General features: G+C 38.5%; 1 protein-coding gene across 1 annotated transcript; it reads right to left on the bottom strand.

Moving 5' to 3' along the window:
- Positions 1–2,923: 2,923 nt before the first annotated feature.
- Positions 2,924–8,830, bottom strand: LOC130711557 (lysine-specific demethylase JMJ28-like). The gene is made up of 12 exons (XM_057561236.1): positions 7,808–8,830; positions 7,592–7,734; positions 6,963–7,068; positions 6,740–6,872; positions 6,578–6,641; positions 5,775–6,489; positions 5,145–5,468; positions 3,925–4,491; positions 3,768–3,840; positions 3,601–3,686; positions 3,297–3,416; positions 2,924–3,196 (listed from the first exon to the last, which is right to left on the bottom strand). Exons 1-12 carry the CDS (start codon positions 8,525–8,527, stop codon positions 3,125–3,127), a joined length of 3,123 nt encoding a protein of 1,040 aa, XP_057417219.1. The 5' UTR covers positions 8,528–8,830; the 3' UTR covers positions 2,924–3,124.
- Between the last annotated feature and the right edge of the window lie 12,862 nt (positions 8,831–21,692).

The following is a 21,692-nucleotide window of genomic DNA, read 5'->3' as shown; positions in this document are numbered from 1 at the left end:
GTCAGCGTATATGCACCATATAGAGCAGAGTAATGATATATACACACCTCACTTTTTCTTCCATCTCATTTCCACCTATTTTTCTTTCTATCTCTTTCTGCATTTCCTATCACATTACATATCATATCACTAATTTCTCTCTCATTCCTTCATTGACTCTCAAGGTGGAGGTGGAAATGAATGGTGGATAAAACATTATTGTATAGAGCATCAACATTGGTCATTGCAGACACAGTTGCTCCATGTTGGCTGGTGAAGTTGCTACGGAGAGCAACTCTTGAAAATCAGGTTAATTATTATTTTAATATGACTAAAAGTTATATGTAAAAGTGTGTACCCAATTATGGAGTTCATTTGAAAAACTTTTTATAGTTGCTAGATTAGAGTCAAATGTTAGTAGAGTGTGATTAAAGGAGTGCAAGTGACATGATCTTATGAAAAACAGTAAAGAATGGTATAAAATTTAAATTAGAAATTCTAAATTCTAATGAGTTCCTTGAATGATCATGTTCTTGTAGGTTTACCTAAGCTTTTGAATTTATTATCTTTTTGCCTTTCCCCTTTTGAATTTTCATTTTTGTCAGTGGGAACGTTTGAAACGGGGGATTTCTCCGCGGAAATGCTTGATTCTTTGCTTTTTATTTAGGGTTAATCGTCTACTTGGTCCCTGTCTTTGTCTCGCCGTCTGAAATTAGTCCCTCCCCGGAAAATTTGCAAATCTGGGTCCTCCCGTTTGCAATAAGTCTGGAGCAGGTCCTCGCCGGAGCCCGGAGCTCCGGCGAGTGATGAATTGGCTCGCTGACTGGGATAAAAACGCTGATGTGGATTTTAAAAATAAATAAAAAATAAAAATATAAAATAGAATTCAGATTTATTAATCCAATAAACTAAAAAAATATAATTAACTATCTAACCCTAGTCTAATTCACAAAATCAATTTACCAAAATCAAAAAAAAAAAATTGGTGAAGTTAAACACATCTGTGTTCCTGCTCCTCATCTCCATGTTCATCATCTTCATCTTCTTCCTCATCACCTCCTTCAACAAATCTGTGTTCCTGCTCCAACTTCTTCACCCGCAACCCTCCCTCACCCGCAACCCACCCTCACTTCTTCCAAAACAGAGCTTCTGAACCCATCCCTCCCTCACCCGCGACCCACCCCTCCATCTGCTATGGGCATCCGTTTCTTGCGGTGCTGGATTTCTTCTTCCATGGTTTCTCTAACTGGGGCAGCTATGGTGGGGATTGGGGTTTTTTGTTTTCTGGAAATTGATTGTATTTATGGATTTCTTCTTCCATGGTTTTTTGTATTCCCAATTTTTTTTTACCAAAGGAATGTTCCAGATCTGCATCCCTTCTGGTTGATTTGGGGGTTTAGGTTCGTGGCATAAGATGATGGCTGGGCGAAGGGAAATGGTGATGCGAGAGGGAGATCGAAGCAGTATGGGTAAAAATTGAAACTTGAGCAAGATCTGAACCTTTCTCTCTCGATCTCCTTTTTGCGCCTCTTCCTTCTTCATCTCTCTCTCTCTCTCGATCTTCTTTGGACTACAAGGTTGCAGGAAGAGGAACTATGGCTGGATTCCACAGTTGAACAATTTCTCTGGTTTGATGGTGTTATTTTACGGTGAGGGATTCTGGGTTGAGTTTTTGGGATTTGGGTCTTGATTCTGGGTTTAAGTTGCAGGTTGGGTTGAGATGAAACTATTGACTGGCTAGGTTTGTAGAAAAAGTTGAAGATGAAGATTGGGGTTTTGGAAGAGGTGGACACTTGCTAAGATGGAGAAAATTTGTTTCAGAAAAGAATTGATGAGAAATGGTAGAAGATGATGATGAAGAAGGTAGAAAGTTTGTTTTTGTGAAAAGATTGTTGTGATTTTTATTTTTTACTTAATAAGTTTAATTTTAATTAATTTGGGTTTTTAATTTAATTTTCTGATGTTTAATTTATTTTTTTATTTATTTTTAAAATCCACATCAGCGTTTTTATCCCAGTCAGCGAGCCAATTCATCACTCGCCGGAGCTCCGGGCTCCGGCGAGGACCTGCTCCAGACTTATTGCAAACGGGAGGACCCAGATTTGCAAATTTTCCGGGGAGGGACTAATTTCAGACGGCGAGACAAAGACAGGGACCAAGTAGACGATTAACCCTTTTATTTATATTGAATGTCATCTTACAATTCAAAAGCAGATAATATATTTTTCACTAAATCCGTTGACACACTCCATTTCATATGATTTAACAACTCTACTTGTTCTTTTTCTGAGTTGAATTTTGATGTCTTCAATTGATCCAGCATACACACAATGTCTCCTCAAAAGGTTGAGTTCCGACTGAAATCGAATTGAGGTCCGCACCCCAAATCAAAAGGCTTATTGCGGCTTAGATAATTTGTTTAATTAACTTAACCAAACTGTTTAGTTGAAAAAAAAAACTTAACATAGATCATACACCAAATTCAAATTGTCCAAGTCTACCATAAATAAAGAGTGTACCTAATGCGCACTACGACGTGCTCTCAGTGGATAACCTATATAGAAGTCAGATTATATATGCAGAGGAATTAGTATTAAGAATGGTGCATATATTATGACTAAGAAAAGGAATTAGTTTTTCCCCTTATAACATTTCTAACGCTGGTTTCTTAAACCCGCTGATATGTTAAGGCCCGTTCTTTATTTTTGGATGTTCATAAGTGAATCCTGAATTGTAAGATTCAGAATGAGATTCATGTATATTTTAGATTCACACTAGCACAGTTTTTTTTAATGTATCGTACTTATCATAGGAAATGATAACTAAAAAAACACATCATAAATAGCAATCTATGCCCTTGCGTTTAAAACCAGTGAGAAAACAATTCAAATTTCATTTCTTCTCTCCCTCTTGATATTATTTGATCTATATTCAAGGAAACCACTGAAAAAATCTATACAGACCACAAACTTTTATTTCAAATTGAGGTAAGACAAGTGTCATAGCAGACAAAATTGTATGGACTGAAAACAATCAATTAAATTAGTACCTTGCTAGATCCTAATGAGTTTGAGCAATTAATCTATACAAATTGAGAAATGAACTTCAGAATCTCAGGCATGTATGTGTATTTTAGCTGGTTGAATCATGTTTTGCATGTAAGTTGGCGTATTTCCTTAATTGCTGAACTCATGCTCTGAAGGGCCATTTTCTTCACCTGTTTACATAAACGCCAAAAAGATAAAAGGTTTCTCAATTTTATGCATTCAACTAAAAGAAGAAAGCAGGAACTGGTAAATATATCATAAATAATCTACCTCCAGCTTGTCTACTTTTGATTTATGGTCTTCAGGTAACAGCCGGACCTCATCAATCAACTGGATACACTCGGTAATATTTTCAGGGGACACAAATTCCATTACCACATGAACACAACTCTGCAGATCAAGAAACAATACTTCTTGAATTCACACAATCAAGAAACAGTTAAAATGAGAAGAAAAAGCAAAACAAGAATGGATATCCCAATTCAAGTAATATTATAAATTCAATTAGATTTCAACTTTTTCTTTTAACTGACTAGAGAGAGAGAGAGAGAGAGTTTATGCTAACGCGAATGACCTTAGGATTCCTGATCTGGTATGGACAACCAGCAGGAATGATGACAGCTTCTCCAACATGTTGCTGAAAAGTCCATGGTTCGATCTCTGGTAATAGCCACAGGCGTGTCAGATGAGTTATCTAGGATTGTAATAGATGATAAAAAAAATAGAAGCACGTGTACTTACTGAACTCCTCCTTAAGTCTCATTTTGTGGGTACTGTCAAGAAAAATGCTCTGATCAAGAATTGGATGAACGATCTGTATACAAAAATAAATCAATTAAATCAATAATTACCAACTCAATCAAAATTACTCCTGGGGATTTCCTTTTAATGAACTTACTTTCTTGTCATAGTCATGGATATAAGAAAATTCATCATAGTGCCTTTTAAGGTATTCAATGAGCTTTGGTACATCTTCTCTACGAAAGACATCCCATTGGGCACCTGAAGGTTTAGTAAGTCTATTTTTATCACTGTATGAGCTTTCAGAGGGATTTCTAGGATAATCATGTGTAGACAATTCAGTGGTTTGAACAGTCCCCTTGAGAAATAAAGAGGGGTCAGAATCAGTATCAGAATCAGAATCAGAAGAGACATCACACTCTGCATCCTGGGAAATATTCCTGTCTGTACTCTGGCTAGCAGCTTTTTTAGCACCAGTTGAGATGCATGATGTTCTATTCACTCTCCTGAAAAAGTCTAACCCTTCTTTTCCCATACTCCGCGAGCCTTTCTGTTCCGTTTCTTCAGCATGCAATAATGTCATTCCCACTTTCAGTTCTTTTAGGTGCTCAGTAGCAACAGACTCCATTTGACACAGAGCTTTGTGCTTTTTTAGTAATTTTCGTATTTTCGTAAGCTGTTCTGTAGAGATGGGGGCATCTGAGGTATGTGCCATAATATTAACCTGGAATTACAAATCAGACACAGAAACTAGCACGGATTAGCTACACAATTTTTTCTACTAATCACAAAGTGCAACAGATTACAGCTATTTGAAAGAGATAAGGAATCAGTTGCAACTTGTAACTTCTAGGTGTGGGCCTCTGACAGACCAATTTTAGATGCTAATAATAAAGCTAGAACCATTCCTAATAAATTGATTATATGTTGGACTAAGGATTGGAGCAAAGTTTCAGTTCATGTATAAACTTTTCAACATGGTTCAGAAGTGGTGTTAAGTAAGAATATGAAATCAAGGCTATTAAAACACAAAAGTAAATTTGGAATATGGAGGACTGTAAGAACATAAATGCAGCATGACTATTATTAACAAAACATTTTATATTTCACGACCGACCAGAAACAAGTATACATTTAGAGGGGACAAGGTTTGTTTTGCATATACTATAAAACTAATACGGGAGAAATAATCTTCATGAGGATGTTTATTATTTCAGAACATGAGATCCTTTAAGTTATCATCTTTAATATCTGTTCAGGTACAGTTTTTCAACCCAAGAAATATCGAAAGAAGCTTAGTCCATAGTATTTAAGTGCAGGACAGCATTACTCCAGTCATCTTAAGGAAATGAAGTGCAAGATAATGAGGACACATACCACATCATATGAGTCATAGCAGAGTTTTGTAACAGAATCAGCTTCTCTATCAGCACAGCCATGTGAAATATAGACATATGGCCCGATGTCATGTCTCTCACTCCCGTGTGACAAATTTGCAGCCAAATTCAGAAGACCAGTCTCGGGATTCATGTATTCTTGAACTGGTAGAGCATCAATTACCTCAGCAAAATGAGCTGGAAACTGCTCTTTGAATATTTGGGAAGACAACCACCCCTTTAGTTTCAGCATCTCATGGCAAGTGTTTCTCTGAGGACGACCTTTGAGAGACCCGGTAAAATATTGCCTAATGTTAATTTCCACCTACCAATTAAATTAACATTGAACAACAGAATTTTAGTTCAATGGAAGTACAGCATTTATTAAGAATATGTTTAAACATACAATGTGTATACATGTCTGTGTCTGTGTCTGTGATTGTGCATATGCTCATAACCAATAGCAAAAACTAAATACACTAAATTTTAGTCCATGTTCTGAAAATATATTGAATGGAACAAATAATATTGAACTACAGTTTAACTTAAACCATTTTTGGCAACTAAGAGTACCAAGTTAATAAATCAACTTAAAAGAATCTTAACACGTACAATTAATTAATATACAAACCTCACACCAATCCAAACAAGATTCAAGTAGGTCTTTATTATTCTCATGTCTTGCAATGCTCTGCTCGAGATAAGAACAGAACATGATCAGAGGATTCCAGTAGGGCTTTGTTGTACTTCGGAGGACATCTCGAACTACTACGGGGTGGCCTTTTCCCCAATGTTTCTGAAAGTGCTCAAAGTTATCACCGCTGATGTCCGTAACTGTGGGACAGAATAAGAAATTATCCGTTGAATCTTGCCTTAGAGCTGCTTTTTGCAAGTGCTTATATCTGTTATCATTTTGATCGGTATCAAAGCATAATGAGCAGCTTGAACTTTTATCCAATGTTTCGGGGAAGTCATAGCTGCAAACAATTTCTTCTGCCTTTACTTCAATTTCTTTGATCCAACTAGAGGGAAAAACACATCTCAAATCAAGGTGGCTATTACCACAACCACCATGGTCTGTAGGAGGGCATAATAGACTATCAATACCATTGCCATTTGAACACTCCGGCAATATTGCAGTAGCAGTAGAAATGGCCTTCTGATCCAAAGAATGACTCTCGCTGGCAATACAGGTTTTCAGTCTATAAGGCAGCTTGAACATAGATGAGTCAATATCTCCAGAAGTTCTTCCTTGACTTAATTCCGCACAACAACTTAAGCATAGGCTATATGAACAAGTAGGGCAGCTTCTATGGAGATCCAAGATGGGTGTTTTGCAATGATTGCTGAGACAAGGGTTACATTTGTTAACAACAGTCAGAACTCAGAAACCATTTGACTTTTTTCTGATAGCATCTGTAGATGAGAACTTACCAGTACTGCTTCTCATTGTCGCCAAATTCAACCTGCTTGATTTGAATATCAGAAATATTTTTCCCTGCCATACACAAAGTAATCTAAGATAAATTTGTTGTAATCAACAAAAGCTACTTCAGAATACATCAATGTTAGAACTTAGAAGAATGAAATTAGAACCTTTAACTTTTGCTTCTGTTTCTATCTCAGAATCCTGATCTTCACTTATTCGCTTCAGTACTGGAAGGAGCATGCAGATCAAATAATGAAAATGCAATATTTTATCAACTCTACTTTTACCAGCCAAATATTCCTGAAACAAGTGTGCATAAACTGAAGTGTCAGCATATGCTAATGAAGAAACGCTGTTCAAGCAGAAAAGCGCCGATGTTTGATGTCAGACCTTACTTTCACTGTCATTACATTGACTTGCCAAGCAGTCCTTACAAGTGCAAGTTCCTCGACAAACTGGGCATTCTTTCTTTACTTCATTTTGAGCATCAAAACACCTATTTGTTTCAAAAAGAATTGGCAAATGTCTCAATATTTTGAAGAGACTACAGAAATTATATTGGTAAATATCTTTCATTATTTACAATTTCTGAAAGTTAACAAAAAAAGATAATGATTCTGTTGGCAATGAATTTTTTTTATTCTCAACTTTAAATTTCATTGCTTTTCTTAATCTGTTGATAATGATAAACATTCACACATCCCTTTTAAAAAGAGGTATTCCTTCCAGCTAAAGGGGAATTATCAAATTATATATGAACAATCTCTAACTCGGCATTCAACTGATCAAATCATGCTTTCTGAATTCAAGTTCTGCATTGCCCCAAAAAATTTATAAAACATAAGTAAATATAAATCAAACAGTTATTAAATGGGAATAAATAGCCTAATAAAGCACCATATACATGAAAATACCAATGGAGCAAGAAATTCAGCACAACATGAAACTTTGAAACAAGTACACAGATACAATAATGTCAGAGGTTCAGTCTGGTTAGATGAACTTATAAAAAGACAAACCGCTCTTTGATGCAATCCGTGCAGAAAAACTCCTTCTGACAGCTCGAACACTTGATCAGATTCTCAGGTTTAGTTCCATGACACCAATGACACTTCATCCTCTTACAGTTCCTCAAGTTTGAGTTTGTTCCGTATGGTGCAACCTAAACAAGGAAACATGAATCAAAAAGTTGAAACCTCTCAACATTAGAGCAAGTACAAGTACAACTCACTCACCTGCAACCTGCCAACAGGGACCCTCTCAACATTCTTGGACCTGAAGTAACGCGGTGTAAGAGCAGCAACACCCACTTTCACATCACAATGTGAACCCACATTGTTGTAATCATGGGGCATTGTTGAAGCTGGTGAAATTTCCATCACCCCATTAGGCAATTCTCTCCTCAATTCTCCTTCACTGAACTGATTTTCTTCCTCCTCCTTTTTCTTCTTCTTCATCATCTTCTTCTTCTTCTTCTTCATCGCCGCCGCCTTCGAATTGCTGTTCCTCTTCCTCTTCTCAGTCTCTCTAGTCAGAACCATCCTCAACAGGTCCAACTGCATATCACCACCACTACCACCACTCTTCTTCCGAACAGGAGACAACGCCGCCTCAGAATCAGAACCGCCCTCCGACGAGAGCTTCCTCTTCTTCCTCTTGACCCTGTTGGCAATTTGGCAAACCCTCCGTGCCCTAGCTTCGGCATTGCTGGAACCAGAACCAGAACCAGAAGCAACACCGTCCTTGTTCCTGGGCTTCCTCTGAAGCTTCAGAGACTCAGGGACCTTCTCCTTGTACTGGCGATGACGACCTTGAAGGTAGTGAATCTCGCAAAGCTTCAGATCACCCATCACTCGCCGCCAGCACCGCCATTGCCGCCCGTCAGTCCGCCCGCACCGGAGATGCTCCGGCACCGGCTCCTCCTCATTCACCGCCGCCGTTGATTTCTTCACCATAATTGGGTTGATTTTCCGGGAGAATTGGGAATTTTCTCGGGAAAATTGGAAGTGAAAACCTAAGACCCCAATTACCCTGTGTGTTCTGCACAGAACGCAGAAAAGGGGAAAAGGGGGTTTTTCTTCAAGCCCAAAAAGAGTGTGTGTGTGTATTTATTGGGAAGGGAAAAAAAAACCTAGAATTATCAAATTTGAGAATGGCACATTGGTGTAATTATAGGTAAATTTTGAGTCCTGTTTGGTCTGTGATCTTCAGCATTGGAATGAGTGGGATCATTGATTATTTCAGGGATGATCAGGACAGTTCAAATCTGGTGTGATGTTATCATCTCAGTGAATCTGATAGAGTGTGCAAACTAACTATATCTTTGATTTTGAAATCAAGCTATGGATTTTGATTTTATTTGATTTGATTTGACTTTTTTATCTGTTTGTTACTTTTGGACCATGGATTTGGTTCCAAATTATGTGACAGAATCTTTGGGATTGTTTGTTATGAGATTATTTGGGCTGATTTGCAACCTTTTTTAGTTTCTTGGGCTGAAATCAATCTATATCTGTAGTCAGAGTTTTAAATTGCGGTCCGTAACGTAATGGGCTTTAGAATAGTCGCAACGACAGCGTGAGTCTGCAATTGTTGCCGCATCAACTCACATTTGTCCGCAATTCCGTGACGCAACCCTAATCGCAATCGCAGCCGCAGTTCAAAACCTTGTGTGTAGTGACATAAATCCATGATGTTCACTGGTCAATGCAGTAACCAATGTTTTTGTAAGAGTGATTGCTTCTTGAAAAAGCTAATTCTGTGAGAACTCTTCCAAGATGTTGAAATCTGACTGCGTAGGATCAGTCTCGTTGCTTATGTTTTGAAAAAAACTTCTCTGATAGAGGAAAATTGAAAAATCAGAAGCGGTAAACCCTTATACTATCAAGTTGCTATACAAATTTGATGAAAATAGATTTTTCCATCATGTAATATGGCAGCAACCAAGTTGAGTTGTTAGCTGTCAATTTTTATAGCATGTTTGGATCAATTTCTTTTCTCTCCAAATTAATGTGAAAGCTACTGTAAAGACTTTTGAATTGTAAGCGGGTTTCCAAATATGCACAGATAATGAATGATGCACAAGTTATAAGTAGTAAGTAGTAAGTAATGAAAACAGTATGACTCCCTTATTTGCTTTGCAGTTGCAATCTTAAAATGTGTAATTGCTACACATACTTATTTGAAGTTGCAAAATTTCTAATAATCTGAACTTCTGAATGTGTTTGGAAAGCAGTCAATCATGTTGCCTCAACATGGAATATCTCAGAAGTAATCTTCAATTGCAATTTCAAATTTCTGATAGGCTTGAAATCGATAACTTATTCCTAAAGTAAAAAAATAAAAATAAAAAGTGTCTCCAATGAATACAATTATCATGCCCGAAAGCTCTCTCAAGTACTAGAGTTCTGTTTCTCTAACCAAACCAAATAGCTGAATTCAAAACACAGATTTGCACTTTCTTTACACTGAAAATGCAAGAACTAAGGAAATTTTTCACATTAACATCTCACTAACTGTGTGTTTGGATTTTCGTTGAACTGAAATGATAAAATCTTTCATCTCCTATCCACGCTTAACTGAACGTGGTAAATTCTAGATTTTCCGTTGAACACACAACAACAAAAGTCTTATCTTTTTAAGTGAAGTCAGGTCATATTAAAGATATTAACGAGTTTTACCTTAGTTGTAGAAATCTAACACAACCCTCCTCCTTTACCTAGGTTTGAGACCGGCTATGCAGGCATAGGCGGAGTATGCACATTGTCACTATTGGAGATTCTTCATTGAATAGTGAAAAAAAATTAACATAGAATCACATTTGTATTAGTATATAGGAAATTTAAAACAGAAAACAAAAGAAAAAATTTAATGAACAGAAAAAGGTACTGGCATGTAGTTTTCATGATCTTGAGAAGCTCAATTGCAATTTAAAGAGAGTCCTTTGTTGACGTCCCAACAATAATCATTTATTTTTGCTTGCACTGCTGGATGCCATAACATTTTGGACTTCTCATTTCTAGATAGTTCATTCATCTTAATAGATGCTGGCACAGAAAAAACAGAAATTCCAAAATGAACTTGAATGCTTGTTTTCAGATCTATAGACATCTTCAATAGTGATGATGTCAAATGAAAGTGACTTTGGCATGATGATCCATTACTGAAATTTCTGCAATTACCATAGCCAAACAATGTAGCTCACTAAACTAAAAAATGGACACACCTTATGGGACATTGTTTCCTGAAATAAAGTTGCTCAAATTTTCTGAAACCAATAAAAGAAAAATAAAATCAGCTGCTAAATTTCATATGCAGGGTAAAAATCATACAAATTAATCAGCAAAAGGAAAAGGTAAAAGAAACAGAAAAACAAAACCTGCATTGCTCATATAGATGGATGCATTCCACTTCTCACATTCCCATATTGCCAAAAAAAAAAACATGATTGAGTGTAGCGTCGATGACAATAACACCATTAATTAGAGTGAGGACTTCATCAACGCTGCACTCAATGATGTTTTTCCAATATGGGGAGTTTCCATAACTTCAGGAGATCCACATTGATGTTTTACAATCTCTCTGGCTATTGCATTAGCTTCTGTTAATATATAATGTGAATTTCAATTGGAAAACGTAAATGCATCATGTTCAATGTAGTACACTACACCAACCATTCGTTTGTACTACCATGTCATTCCTCTAACAGTTGCTCTATCTTCTATATATCATTGTCGGTTATTGCACATTCAGCATCATGGAATTTTTGTACTCATCAATTGAACTAGAATTGTGAAAGTAGTAGAGCATGTACAAGGGAGAAAGCCATGGCCGTTTATGATCATACGAGAGATATGGTCCTCATAAAGAAAAGGATCTCAGTGGTAAGTGGGACGAATAATCAAAATATCAACATAGAAATGTACAATTAGAAGAGGCGTAACAGGTTCTAAAAGTGCAGACTGTATATGTCAGAACCTTGTGTGTACTCAATCCAAATGGTGTTTTAACTTCAGTTATCTTTTCATACAATTAGTAATAAATACTCGAGCTTACATAGTGTTTTTAATTAACATTAAAATTTTATTGGTGAGACAGGGAATGAGATATAGTTTATAGAGAGAAGATTTTTTAGGTCAACTGGAAAAAAATTTCTATTCAACAATATAGGTCATTAAAAATGAGTCCATTGGTTGCATGATTAGAAATTATTCAAAAACAACTTTCGTTAACTTTTACTTCTATCTATTGTTATCTTGGCTCCACCGAGAACAAGTTTTCATATATGCTTTCTCTCACCATCAAAATTAGCAAGTTTATGATTTTTGAGTTTTTATTCATTTAGACTTTACTTTCTTTTCTATCTCAATTTCCCTTACATTTACTTCCTATGACACCCCAACTTTATGTGAATCATGTTTCTTTCTTCTTATATCTCTTTTGGTGTAGTTTGTTTGGTGGTGTGAGTAAAACATTAGCCAGGATTTTTTGCATCAAGTAGTGGAACATATGGAGCCAAGAAATCACACACAGTGCCAGAGTGGGATGGGATACACTTTTTTTTTAGCAAAGGATAACAGATTCCCATTAAAAGCCGGCAAAACCAAGTGTGGGAGACTTTTTTTTTTTGGGTATCTTATAAGTCAGCATAGAGTTGGGCTTGGCCCATCAAATAGTCAATGCTAGAAAAATGACATCGTTGGGCTTAAATATCCTGTTGTAACCCTTGCTTACCTGACAATAGCTATGATAGGGGTTGATATTACCACCCCACTAACCTGATCCACATCCATTTTAATTTATTAAAAGAATACTGAATAGTTTAAACCACTATGGGACACCCCATTTTTGTAACGTTTTTTACTTTCAGAACACTTTGTGGCGGTTAACAACTGTCACAAATGTGGATGTCTGATAGTGTGTTGCATTGTTCTTATATTCATCAATATTCCTTTTCATTTCTTAAAATGCTCTATGTTTTATTGTTTGTCGGGTTTTTGAAAACACGCTAGTGTGTTTTTAAGATTATCAACTTTTCAAAAATTCGATTGTGTGATTTTAACATACTGAGATTTAAAATATGGGATAGTGTGCTTTTTTGACATATGAGATTTAAACTTTTGGGGAGACATTGGGAGCCCATGACCAACATTAAAAACCACCAAGATATTTTGACACCATAAATTTACCCAAAATCTTTAGGCATTGAATTTATGGATCACGTATCTTATAAAGTCTTCACATCACTCCCCCTCAAGTGCAAGTTACCACCACATTATCATGCTCCCCCTCCGCGAAAGTTATTCACACTTGCATAGTTGTTCGTTTCACCATGTGAACGAGACAAGTTATACTACTAGGAAGACTTATGGCACATCGCTACACCAATCATCGACTCTAATACCACTATTTTAGGAGGCAGAGGGGCCCATGAGGCAACACCAAAGACTACAATAAATTTGGCCACCACAACTTTTAGCCAAAACCTTAAAGCATTGGGTTTATGGATCACATCTCTTATAAAATATTCACATCAACATATTTATTTAATGTGGAACTTCAACTCACACTTAAATTTTCACCCTAAACTCCCCTATAACTAAATGTAGAGAGTTATGGCGGCTTAATGCTGGAAGAAGCGAAAGAACAGGAGAGTAACCAAGCTGCAAAGGTAGTGCCATCCATGATCCATGCTATAGGGAAAGTCGATTTCTTCCATATGGATTAGTCTTGATGTATCATTAAAATTGGCTTAAAATTAGATGACATTTTCAATGGAAGAATTTAATCACAACATTAGAAAAAATACAGGGATTAAAATTGAACAATTGAAAGTAAGAAGATTAAAATTACTGAAAGGTAAAAGTAAAATGATTAAAATTGTGCAATTAAAAGTAAGAAGACTAAAATCACTAAAAAAATAAAAATGAAGCGACTAAAAATGCGAATTTTTTTTTGTTACACTTGAAGATAAGCCAAAAGGACATAAGATCAATGGGCTCCTAGGGTTTAGGAGCGTTGTGACGGCTTGACTGGTACATTGGGATTGCAGCGATCGTTGACTTTCCTTACGGTGGTTGTCGGCGCTATTTTTCTGGTTGCTATTTCGAGTGTGGTTTTGAGTTCCCTCTCATGGCTACGACGAGCTCTGTCTCTGGTTTCTCTGCGGAGGAGGATACTATCCTTGATGTGTCACACATACTGGCGGCAGTGAGCTCTTCCTCTGATGCATGGTTGGTGGGCCGCTTGCTAACCCATGGCTCTTTCAACATCCGGGGTATGAAAGAGACGTTGCGGAATCTGTGGCGAGGCTTTGGTACGTTTGAGATTCGTGATATAGGCCCCAACCTCTTTACGTTTCGATTCGACGATAAGCAAGACCGTGATCGAGTGCTGTTGGGAGGCCCGTGGAACTACAACCATTTCGTTCTGGTGCTTAAGGTTCTGGAGATTGATGAAAACCCCTCGCAGGTGCCCCTGGATCGTGTTCCCTTTTGGGTCTAGGTGCATGACATGCCGGTGGGACTTCATACGGAGGAGGTTGCCCGCTATCTAGGGGTAGCGCTAGGTGGCTTCATGGATTGGAACCCATCGGAGCGGCGTGGTCATGGAGCTTTCCTCCGGGTTAGGGCATCGGTGGATGTCTCTAAACCACTGTTGCGTTCCAAGCTGTTGGGTCGAGGGCACAAGGAGCCCTTGCGAGTTACCTTCCGGTATGAGAGGTTAGCCAACCTTTGCTATCGGTGTGGGCATATGGATCACTTGGTGAAGCATTGCCGCAGCAAGGAAAGGGGTCCTTTCCCTTTCGGGCCAGGTTTGAAAGTTGAGCCAGCAGACTTGTCTTCTCACAGGAAGAGAGCTTCCTACTCGGCATCCTCTTGGGTGAGCGATGGTGGTGGCCCTTCTTCCGGGGCAGTTCCGGTGGCGCCGAATGGTTCTGCACCGGTAGAGAAGGTTGTGCGTGGCGATGGAGGATCCATGGAGGTGCATGCGGCACATGATGAAGGTGGAACAGAGAAGTCACGTGTTAATATTCCTACCCAACAAGTTGCTTGTGCTGCTACCTTGCCTTTTGTGGAACCTCATGTAGATGTTATTGGTAAGAAGAGGAATGCAGATGCTATGTGTGATGACGTGGTTGCACCACCACCCAAAAAAGTGCTCTTTGATGCTATATCGGCGGAGGCTGTTGAGCAGTCCCGCCGCGCACAATGAAACTAATATCATGGAACTGTCGTGGGCTTGGGAACCCAGAGGCAGTGCGGGCTTTAAAACAGCTCATCCATACTGAAGATCCTGATTTGGTGTTTTTGATGGAAACTCGTCAGAGGGCGTTTGAGATGCAGCGTAGACGTGGTTGTGGTGTTTTCTCTGGTATCTTTGCTACTGATTGTCGACAAGGCAGGTCCCATGGTGGTGGTCTTTGTCTCTTGTGGAAATCAGAGGTTGATGTGCGTATTCTTTCTTCATCTGCGAATTTTATAAATTTTTTAGTGTCAGTGGAGGTTTCTGTTTCAGTGACGCAGCTGATTCAGATTACAGCTGTGTATGGTTTTCCTAAGTCTCAGAATAAATGGAGAACTTGGGAGTTGGTTCGATTTATGAAACCAGCGGATGGTGTTCCTTGGTTATGTTGTGGCGACTTTAATGATGTTTTATCTCCAGCGGATAAGCGAGGGGGAAATCTGGTGGATCTAGATCATCTTCAGATTGTTCATGATTCATTGTCTTTTTGTAGCCTCGAAGATGTTGGTTTCTTTGGTCTCCCATTCACATGGAGCAATAAGCGACCGGAACCAGGTTCTATTGAGGAGGGGTTGGATTTTGCACTGTGTAACCATGTTTGGCAAGAGGTTTGGAATTTCTTACAGGTTAAACATCTGCCTAGATTTCAATCGGACCACAATGCGATCCTGGTTTATTTTGATGTGGGTCGTGGGATGGAGGATGGTGGTCGGCGACGCCAATTTCATTTTGAGCAGCTTTGGTTATCTGAGATTACCGAATGCCAGGAGGTTGTGGTTGCGGGTTGGGATAGGCATGGCCCAGATATTTCCACACGGCTTAGGAGCTTGGGTACGTGCTTGGGTGATTGGGGGAGGATGAAATTTGGGCACTTCAAGCGTGATATTCAAAGGCTGCAGGAGAAATTACAGTCGCTGCAAGCCCAAAGCCCAACTGAGGAGGTTCTGCGTGAGGTCTTTGTCACAGAGCAAGAGCTTGATAGTTTGCTGTCTATGGAGGAGATGTGGTGGAACCAACGGTCCCGTGCCTCGTGGCTTGAGTATAGTGATCGTAATACTCAATTCTTTCACCAGAGGGCTACGCAGCGTGCACAGCGGAACCGTATCTTGAGGATCCGTGATGATAATGGTCACAGTTTTGATCGACAGGAGGATATTGGGAGAGTTTTAGTGGATTATTTTCGGAGTTTGTTTCATTCGGCTTCCCCCTCGCGGGTGGATGAAGCTACTGATTTGGTTCGTGGCCGGCTTTCTGATAGGCATAGGCAGATTCTGTCTGGTCCCTTCACAGCTGAGGAGGTTTTGTTCTCCCTCAAAGGAATGCATCCCACCAAAGCTCCAGGTAGTGATGGCTTCCATGCTCTATTTTATCTGAAATTTTGGCATGTGGTTGGTAATGATGTGTTGGCTACTGTTCTTGCTATTCTTAATGATGGAGCTTCCCCGGCATCTTTGAATCATACCTTGATTGCTTTGATACCGAAGGTGAAGAAACCAAATCATGCTAGTCAGTTGCGCCCGATAAGCCTTTGTAATGTGATTTTTAAATTAGTGACCAAGACTATTACAAACCGGTTGAAGTCTGTGTTGCCTGATATTGTGGGGGAGTCTCAAAGTGCTTTTGTGCCTAACTGTTTGATCACAGATAATGCTTTGGTGGCCTTTGAGTGTTTCCACTACATGAAGAAGGAAATTATGGGGCAGAAGGGAGTCATGGCTTTGAAGCTTGATATGTCCAAAGCTTATGATCGTGTGGAATGGACTTTTTTGGGTTCAGTTTCTTATGCGATGTGTCTCTACTGTGACCTTTTCTGTTTTGTTTAATGGTCGACCGTCCCCTACCTTTACTCCGCAGAGGGTGTTAAGGCAGGGTGATCCGTTGTCCCCCTATTTATTTATTCTTTGTGGGGAGGTCCTATCGGCTATGATTCAGCGGGCCTTGGAGGTGAGATCTCTTAGTGGTATTAAAGTGGCGCAGGGAGCTCCTGTTATCTCTCACCTGTTTTTTGCTGACGATAGTGTGATCTTTGCCCGAGCCACAGAGGAGGAGTCAAATGTGGTTAGATCCATTTTGGCATTTTATAAGGATGCTTCTGGTCAGAAAATTAATCTTGACAAATCTCAGCTCTCTTTTAGCCGTAACGTGCCTACTACCAGAGTTGATGAGCTTGTAGAGCTTTTGGGAATGAAGGCTGTGGAGAGTTATGATAAATACTTGGGGCTTCCTACCATTATTGGTAAGTTGAAGTCACAAGTTTTTGCTTTTGTCAAGGATAGAGTATGGAAGAAGCTCAAAGGATGGAAGGAGAAGGTCTTGTCCAAAGCGGGTAGAGAGGTTCTCATCAAATCGGTTGTGCAATCTATACCTGCTTATGTTATGAGTTGCTTTGCTCTTCCGAATTCTCTTTGTGAAGAGATTGAGGCTATGATTAGTAGGTTTTTTTGGGGTGGTGATGTGGAGAATAGGAAGCTTCATTGGATGAGGTGGGATCGTTTGGCTCAACCGAAAGGTTTGGGGGGCCTTGGGTTTCGCTCTTTCAAGGCTTTTAATATTGCACTTTTGGCCAAACAATGGTGGCGGATGATGGTGGTTGAGGACTCCTTGATGGCGAGGGTTTTCAAGGCTGTATACTTTAGACGCACGTCTATCCATTCGGCAAAGCTTGGTTTTCGACCAAGTAATGTGTGGCAGAGTCTGTACGATGCAAAGTGGGTGATAGATGAGGGTTGTTATTGGAGAGTTGGTTCCGGTTCTGCTGTTCGCGTCTGGGATGATCCTTGGATCCCTACAGCAGCGAAGTTTAGACCTGTTTCTGGGCAGCAGTGGCGTGGTGTGGTGCATACAGTGGCTGATTTTATTGACCGTGGATGTGGTTGTTGGAAGCAAGACTTACTGCGACAAGTGCTGGTCCCTCATGAAGTGACCATGGTGATGCAAATACCTATCACCAGGTCTTCATCTGATCTCTTGATTTGGGCAGCAACACGTGATGGTATTTTGACAACCAAATCTGCATATCATTTCATTTGTCATCAGCTGCAGATGGGTCGCCCTTCATCATCGTTGGGCTGCGATCGGGATGGTTTGTGGAGGGATATTTGGAAACTTAAATCTATCCTAAGATGCAAGGATATGGCTTGGCGTATTTGTCATGGTTTCTTACCTACTACGGAGCAAACGCTGATACGTGCTACTGCTATGGAAGTGGTGGCCTTGGACTCGTCGGTGGGAGATGCTCACGACCTATTGCGTGGGGAAAGACAGGATAAATGGAAGGGACCTGCTGCTGGAATTGCAAAGATCAACACTGATGCAGCTTTCAAAGCTGGTGCAGCAGTTGGCATGGGCATGGTGGTTAGGAATGCGGCTGGGGAAGTCTTGGCTTCAGCTTCTGGCAAGCGTGGTGGTGCTGGTTCAGCAGCTGTGGTGGAGGCCATGGCTATGCGGTGGTCTCTTGAGTTAGCGCTGGATATGGGCTTTCAAGTCGTGGTGGTTGAGACTGATTGTGCAGTTTTGCATGGAGCTTGGAATGTTGCTGCTAGTGATCGTTCCTATATGGCAGCGGTGATTCGTGATTGTGTGGATTTGTCCCGTTTATTTCGCTCTTTTGAATTTCTTTTAATTCGTCGTACTGCAAACTTGGTCGCGGACTTTTTGGCTAAGTTTGCATTGTCTTCTTTTTGCAATGTTTGGCTTGAAGAATATCCTCCGGGTTTAGAGAGTATTCTTATCTCTGATGTAAGCTCAAGTTCTTCTTAATAATATGAGCTGCTTATGGTAAAAAAAAAAGGACATAAGTGTTTGTTTGTTTATTTCTGTTGAACCCAATAGAAATTTAAGTTGAACTTAATTAATGACTTAATGTGTTTGATTCACGCTAAACTTAACTTAAGTTTGACAAACACTTGGAGTATATTATTGTATTGAGACACGTAAAATTATGTTTATCTTGACTTTAACGCTAAAATAAAGATAGAGACAATGTGATTATTTTTTATTAACCGGTAAGAGAGGAGGAGCTTTCAATTATTGTGCAGTTCTAATAGGAAAAGGTCATAAAGACTAGCAACATTGAAGAGGACGTCAAAAAGAAAAGAAAAGAAAAAAGTAAAGAACATACTAATGCCATTTTTAAAATTGAACAATATCAGACATTGGTTTATCTTAATATTTTGCGGTGTTTATTTAGAACATAAAAACTGTTTCATGCGCCGTCCATTAGAGCCATAGCCACAAACGTCCCTTTAATTGCAGGCAACTTGCTGTATATATAAAGAAGTTGGAAACTTTTAATGCAAAAATATCTTATATTTCTTCCATAAGGATCACTGGTAAAGTTGACCATGACACTATATTAGATTTCATTCGAATACAGACATGAATGGACAGTTCAGAAAAGGAAAAGAACTAGGAGTGTTTGGGTTGGTATGGGTTCTTAATTAAAATCTCAACCGATTATATTTAATTAAATTAGTTTGGCTTGATTTTAATCAGCAAGTTTGAACCAAACTAATTTGACAAAACTGGATTGGTTTAGCTTGGATCATTGGTAAATAAGAATAATTTAATAAAATTTTGTACGTCTCATATATTATAGTTTTAGGTAGTAAACTAAGGGTTGTCTAAATCGGATTTGTCTTTTTTAAAGTGACCGGAAGGTAAAATAAATATTATAACCCCTACTACTTACCTATTTTTAAATAGTCAATATATAAAATAACTCAATTAATAGTTGTGATTTTTTTTAACTAAACACTCATTCATTGAATGAAGAATATTGGGTCATAGGCCTAATAACAAACTTACCAGACAATTCTTTACACTTAAGCTCGCGACTTCTTACACCTAAACAGAGTTATAACTTATAACTATTAGAGATTAAGAAAACTATTGCAAGTATACCCCAAGAGGACTCAAGCCCGTAACACTAAGCCATACATGGAAAATAGGTCAGACAGACCCTAGCCTTTGGGGATTCCTCTTTCTAATCTTGGAGCTTCTTCCAAATCTACTCCTTAACACAATTAAATATTTGAGTCATTGATTTGCAATTGATGGTAGGAAGACTCAAATACTTATCACCTTAACTCCCAAAAGCTGTGTAAACTCATCATATTTGGTATCTAGAATATTTCGGCTAAAAGGGAGCATATATTTGTCAAGGTTTATCATCTGACAAGAAGATCGTTCGTAGAAAGCAATATTGCCTCTTGAACAGTTATGCACAACAAATATAATATTGTCATCTGCAAACAAATGTAGTTTGGGAAATCTGAATCTCATGCATGAATAGTATAAGAAAATACATTATTACGAAAAGTCTAAACATCGTTGCTAAAACTCACAGTTTACAACCGTCATGCCATTGGTAAGGTAGGTAACGAGTTTTCTAAAAAAAAAACACAATGCCGACGACTTTTGCCATAGTTACTTTACCTAAACAACTTTTAAGGAAAGATTTACTAACGCCAAATTACCGACAACTAGAAATGTTTATACCAACGGTTTAAGCCGTGTGGGCTTAACAAATTGGTTATCATTTACCAACAACGGAGACCGTCGGTAATTCAAAAATTCAAATTTTTGTTGACTGTTAACTTGGTCAGATTTTAAGAACCCTACCTACAATTAGCAATGGTTTTAATGGTTTTAGTAATGATTTTTAGAGCCACATTGCACAGATTAATATAGCGAAAATGGTTCGCATGCATTGGCCTTTTAATTTTAGGAATTAAAATAATTAGGGTTTTATTAATAGAACTTTGTGAAATTTTACCTGCAGAACTTGCAAAAAAAAAAAAAAAGACACATCCTTGCCATTAACATGCTATAATTTCAAACAAAATCGAGCAGAGAATCCATCCATACACAAAGCTTCTTGGGCAAGGCAAGTCACCAAATTTCAAGGCCAACTCCACGATTTTAAAAGAGAATTGGGGTCCGACCTACATCAGGAATGAATCAGCCAACACCTTAATTAGCACACTCCTCCTCATTATGAAGTTAGAGTTCCTCAAACAAAACATGCTACCCCTCCTCTGATTGGGCTTTAACCTACGAGTACTACAAGTCACCAAAATAGGATTATGATCTGTGAGACATCATAGTCATAGAGATGGGAAAATGTAGTCACTGGCCACAAACCAGATAAATCAAGGTCCTGCGAAAAGAAAAGAAAAAAACCACAAACACCTCGAAGCTTATCCTACTGATTAAGGAGATCATTAAAATCCCCAACGTACCTCACTTTTCTCTGATTGCAATTTGAGTATCTGAAATGAAGTTTTTTTTTTCTTTTTCTAATTTCACTATATTCGGCTATATCTTATTTTATTCTATTTCCTTAACTATGAGATATAGTCTCAATCAATCTACACATAAACCAAACCTCAGGTGGTCAATATTAAAAAGGCAATGATTCTCATCACACGTACAAACCTAGTGCTCACCACATCTATATACTTTAGAATAGAGGAAGATTGTGAGTCCCACCTCCATGACTTGACACTCCAAGAATTACTCTTAACCTCCCCCCTCTTTGCAGGACAAGTGTCACCTTCTCATTGTTTTGGAACAAAATAGTAGAAGCCCACATTAATTTCAGTTTTTTTATGGAGGCCCATTAATCAAAGTCATTTGAATGATGATTTTGTTTTATTGTTTTATAACCCCTAATTAATTGCATTCAAAAATATTTGAATTCTTTGTAGGCATGGAAAAGGTAATTTAGTTTTTGAATATGAATCTTCAAACTATTTTTAAAATGGATATTCACACCTTCAATTTGAGATTCAGCACCTGCACTGAATGAGTATTTAATTGTGTTCATTCTGTTAACGAAAAAAAGTCAAGAAATTTGAAGTGTGCTAATTCTGC

Source organism: Lotus japonicus, chromosome 4 (genome assembly GCF_012489685.1).
Source record: "Lotus japonicus ecotype B-129 chromosome 4, LjGifu_v1.2".
In the NCBI taxonomy this organism is placed as follows: Eukaryota; Viridiplantae; Streptophyta; class Magnoliopsida; order Fabales; family Fabaceae; genus Lotus; species Lotus japonicus.
The sequence above is the reverse complement of the archived record's forward strand: the minus strand, read 5'-3'. Positions and strand labels throughout refer to the sequence as shown.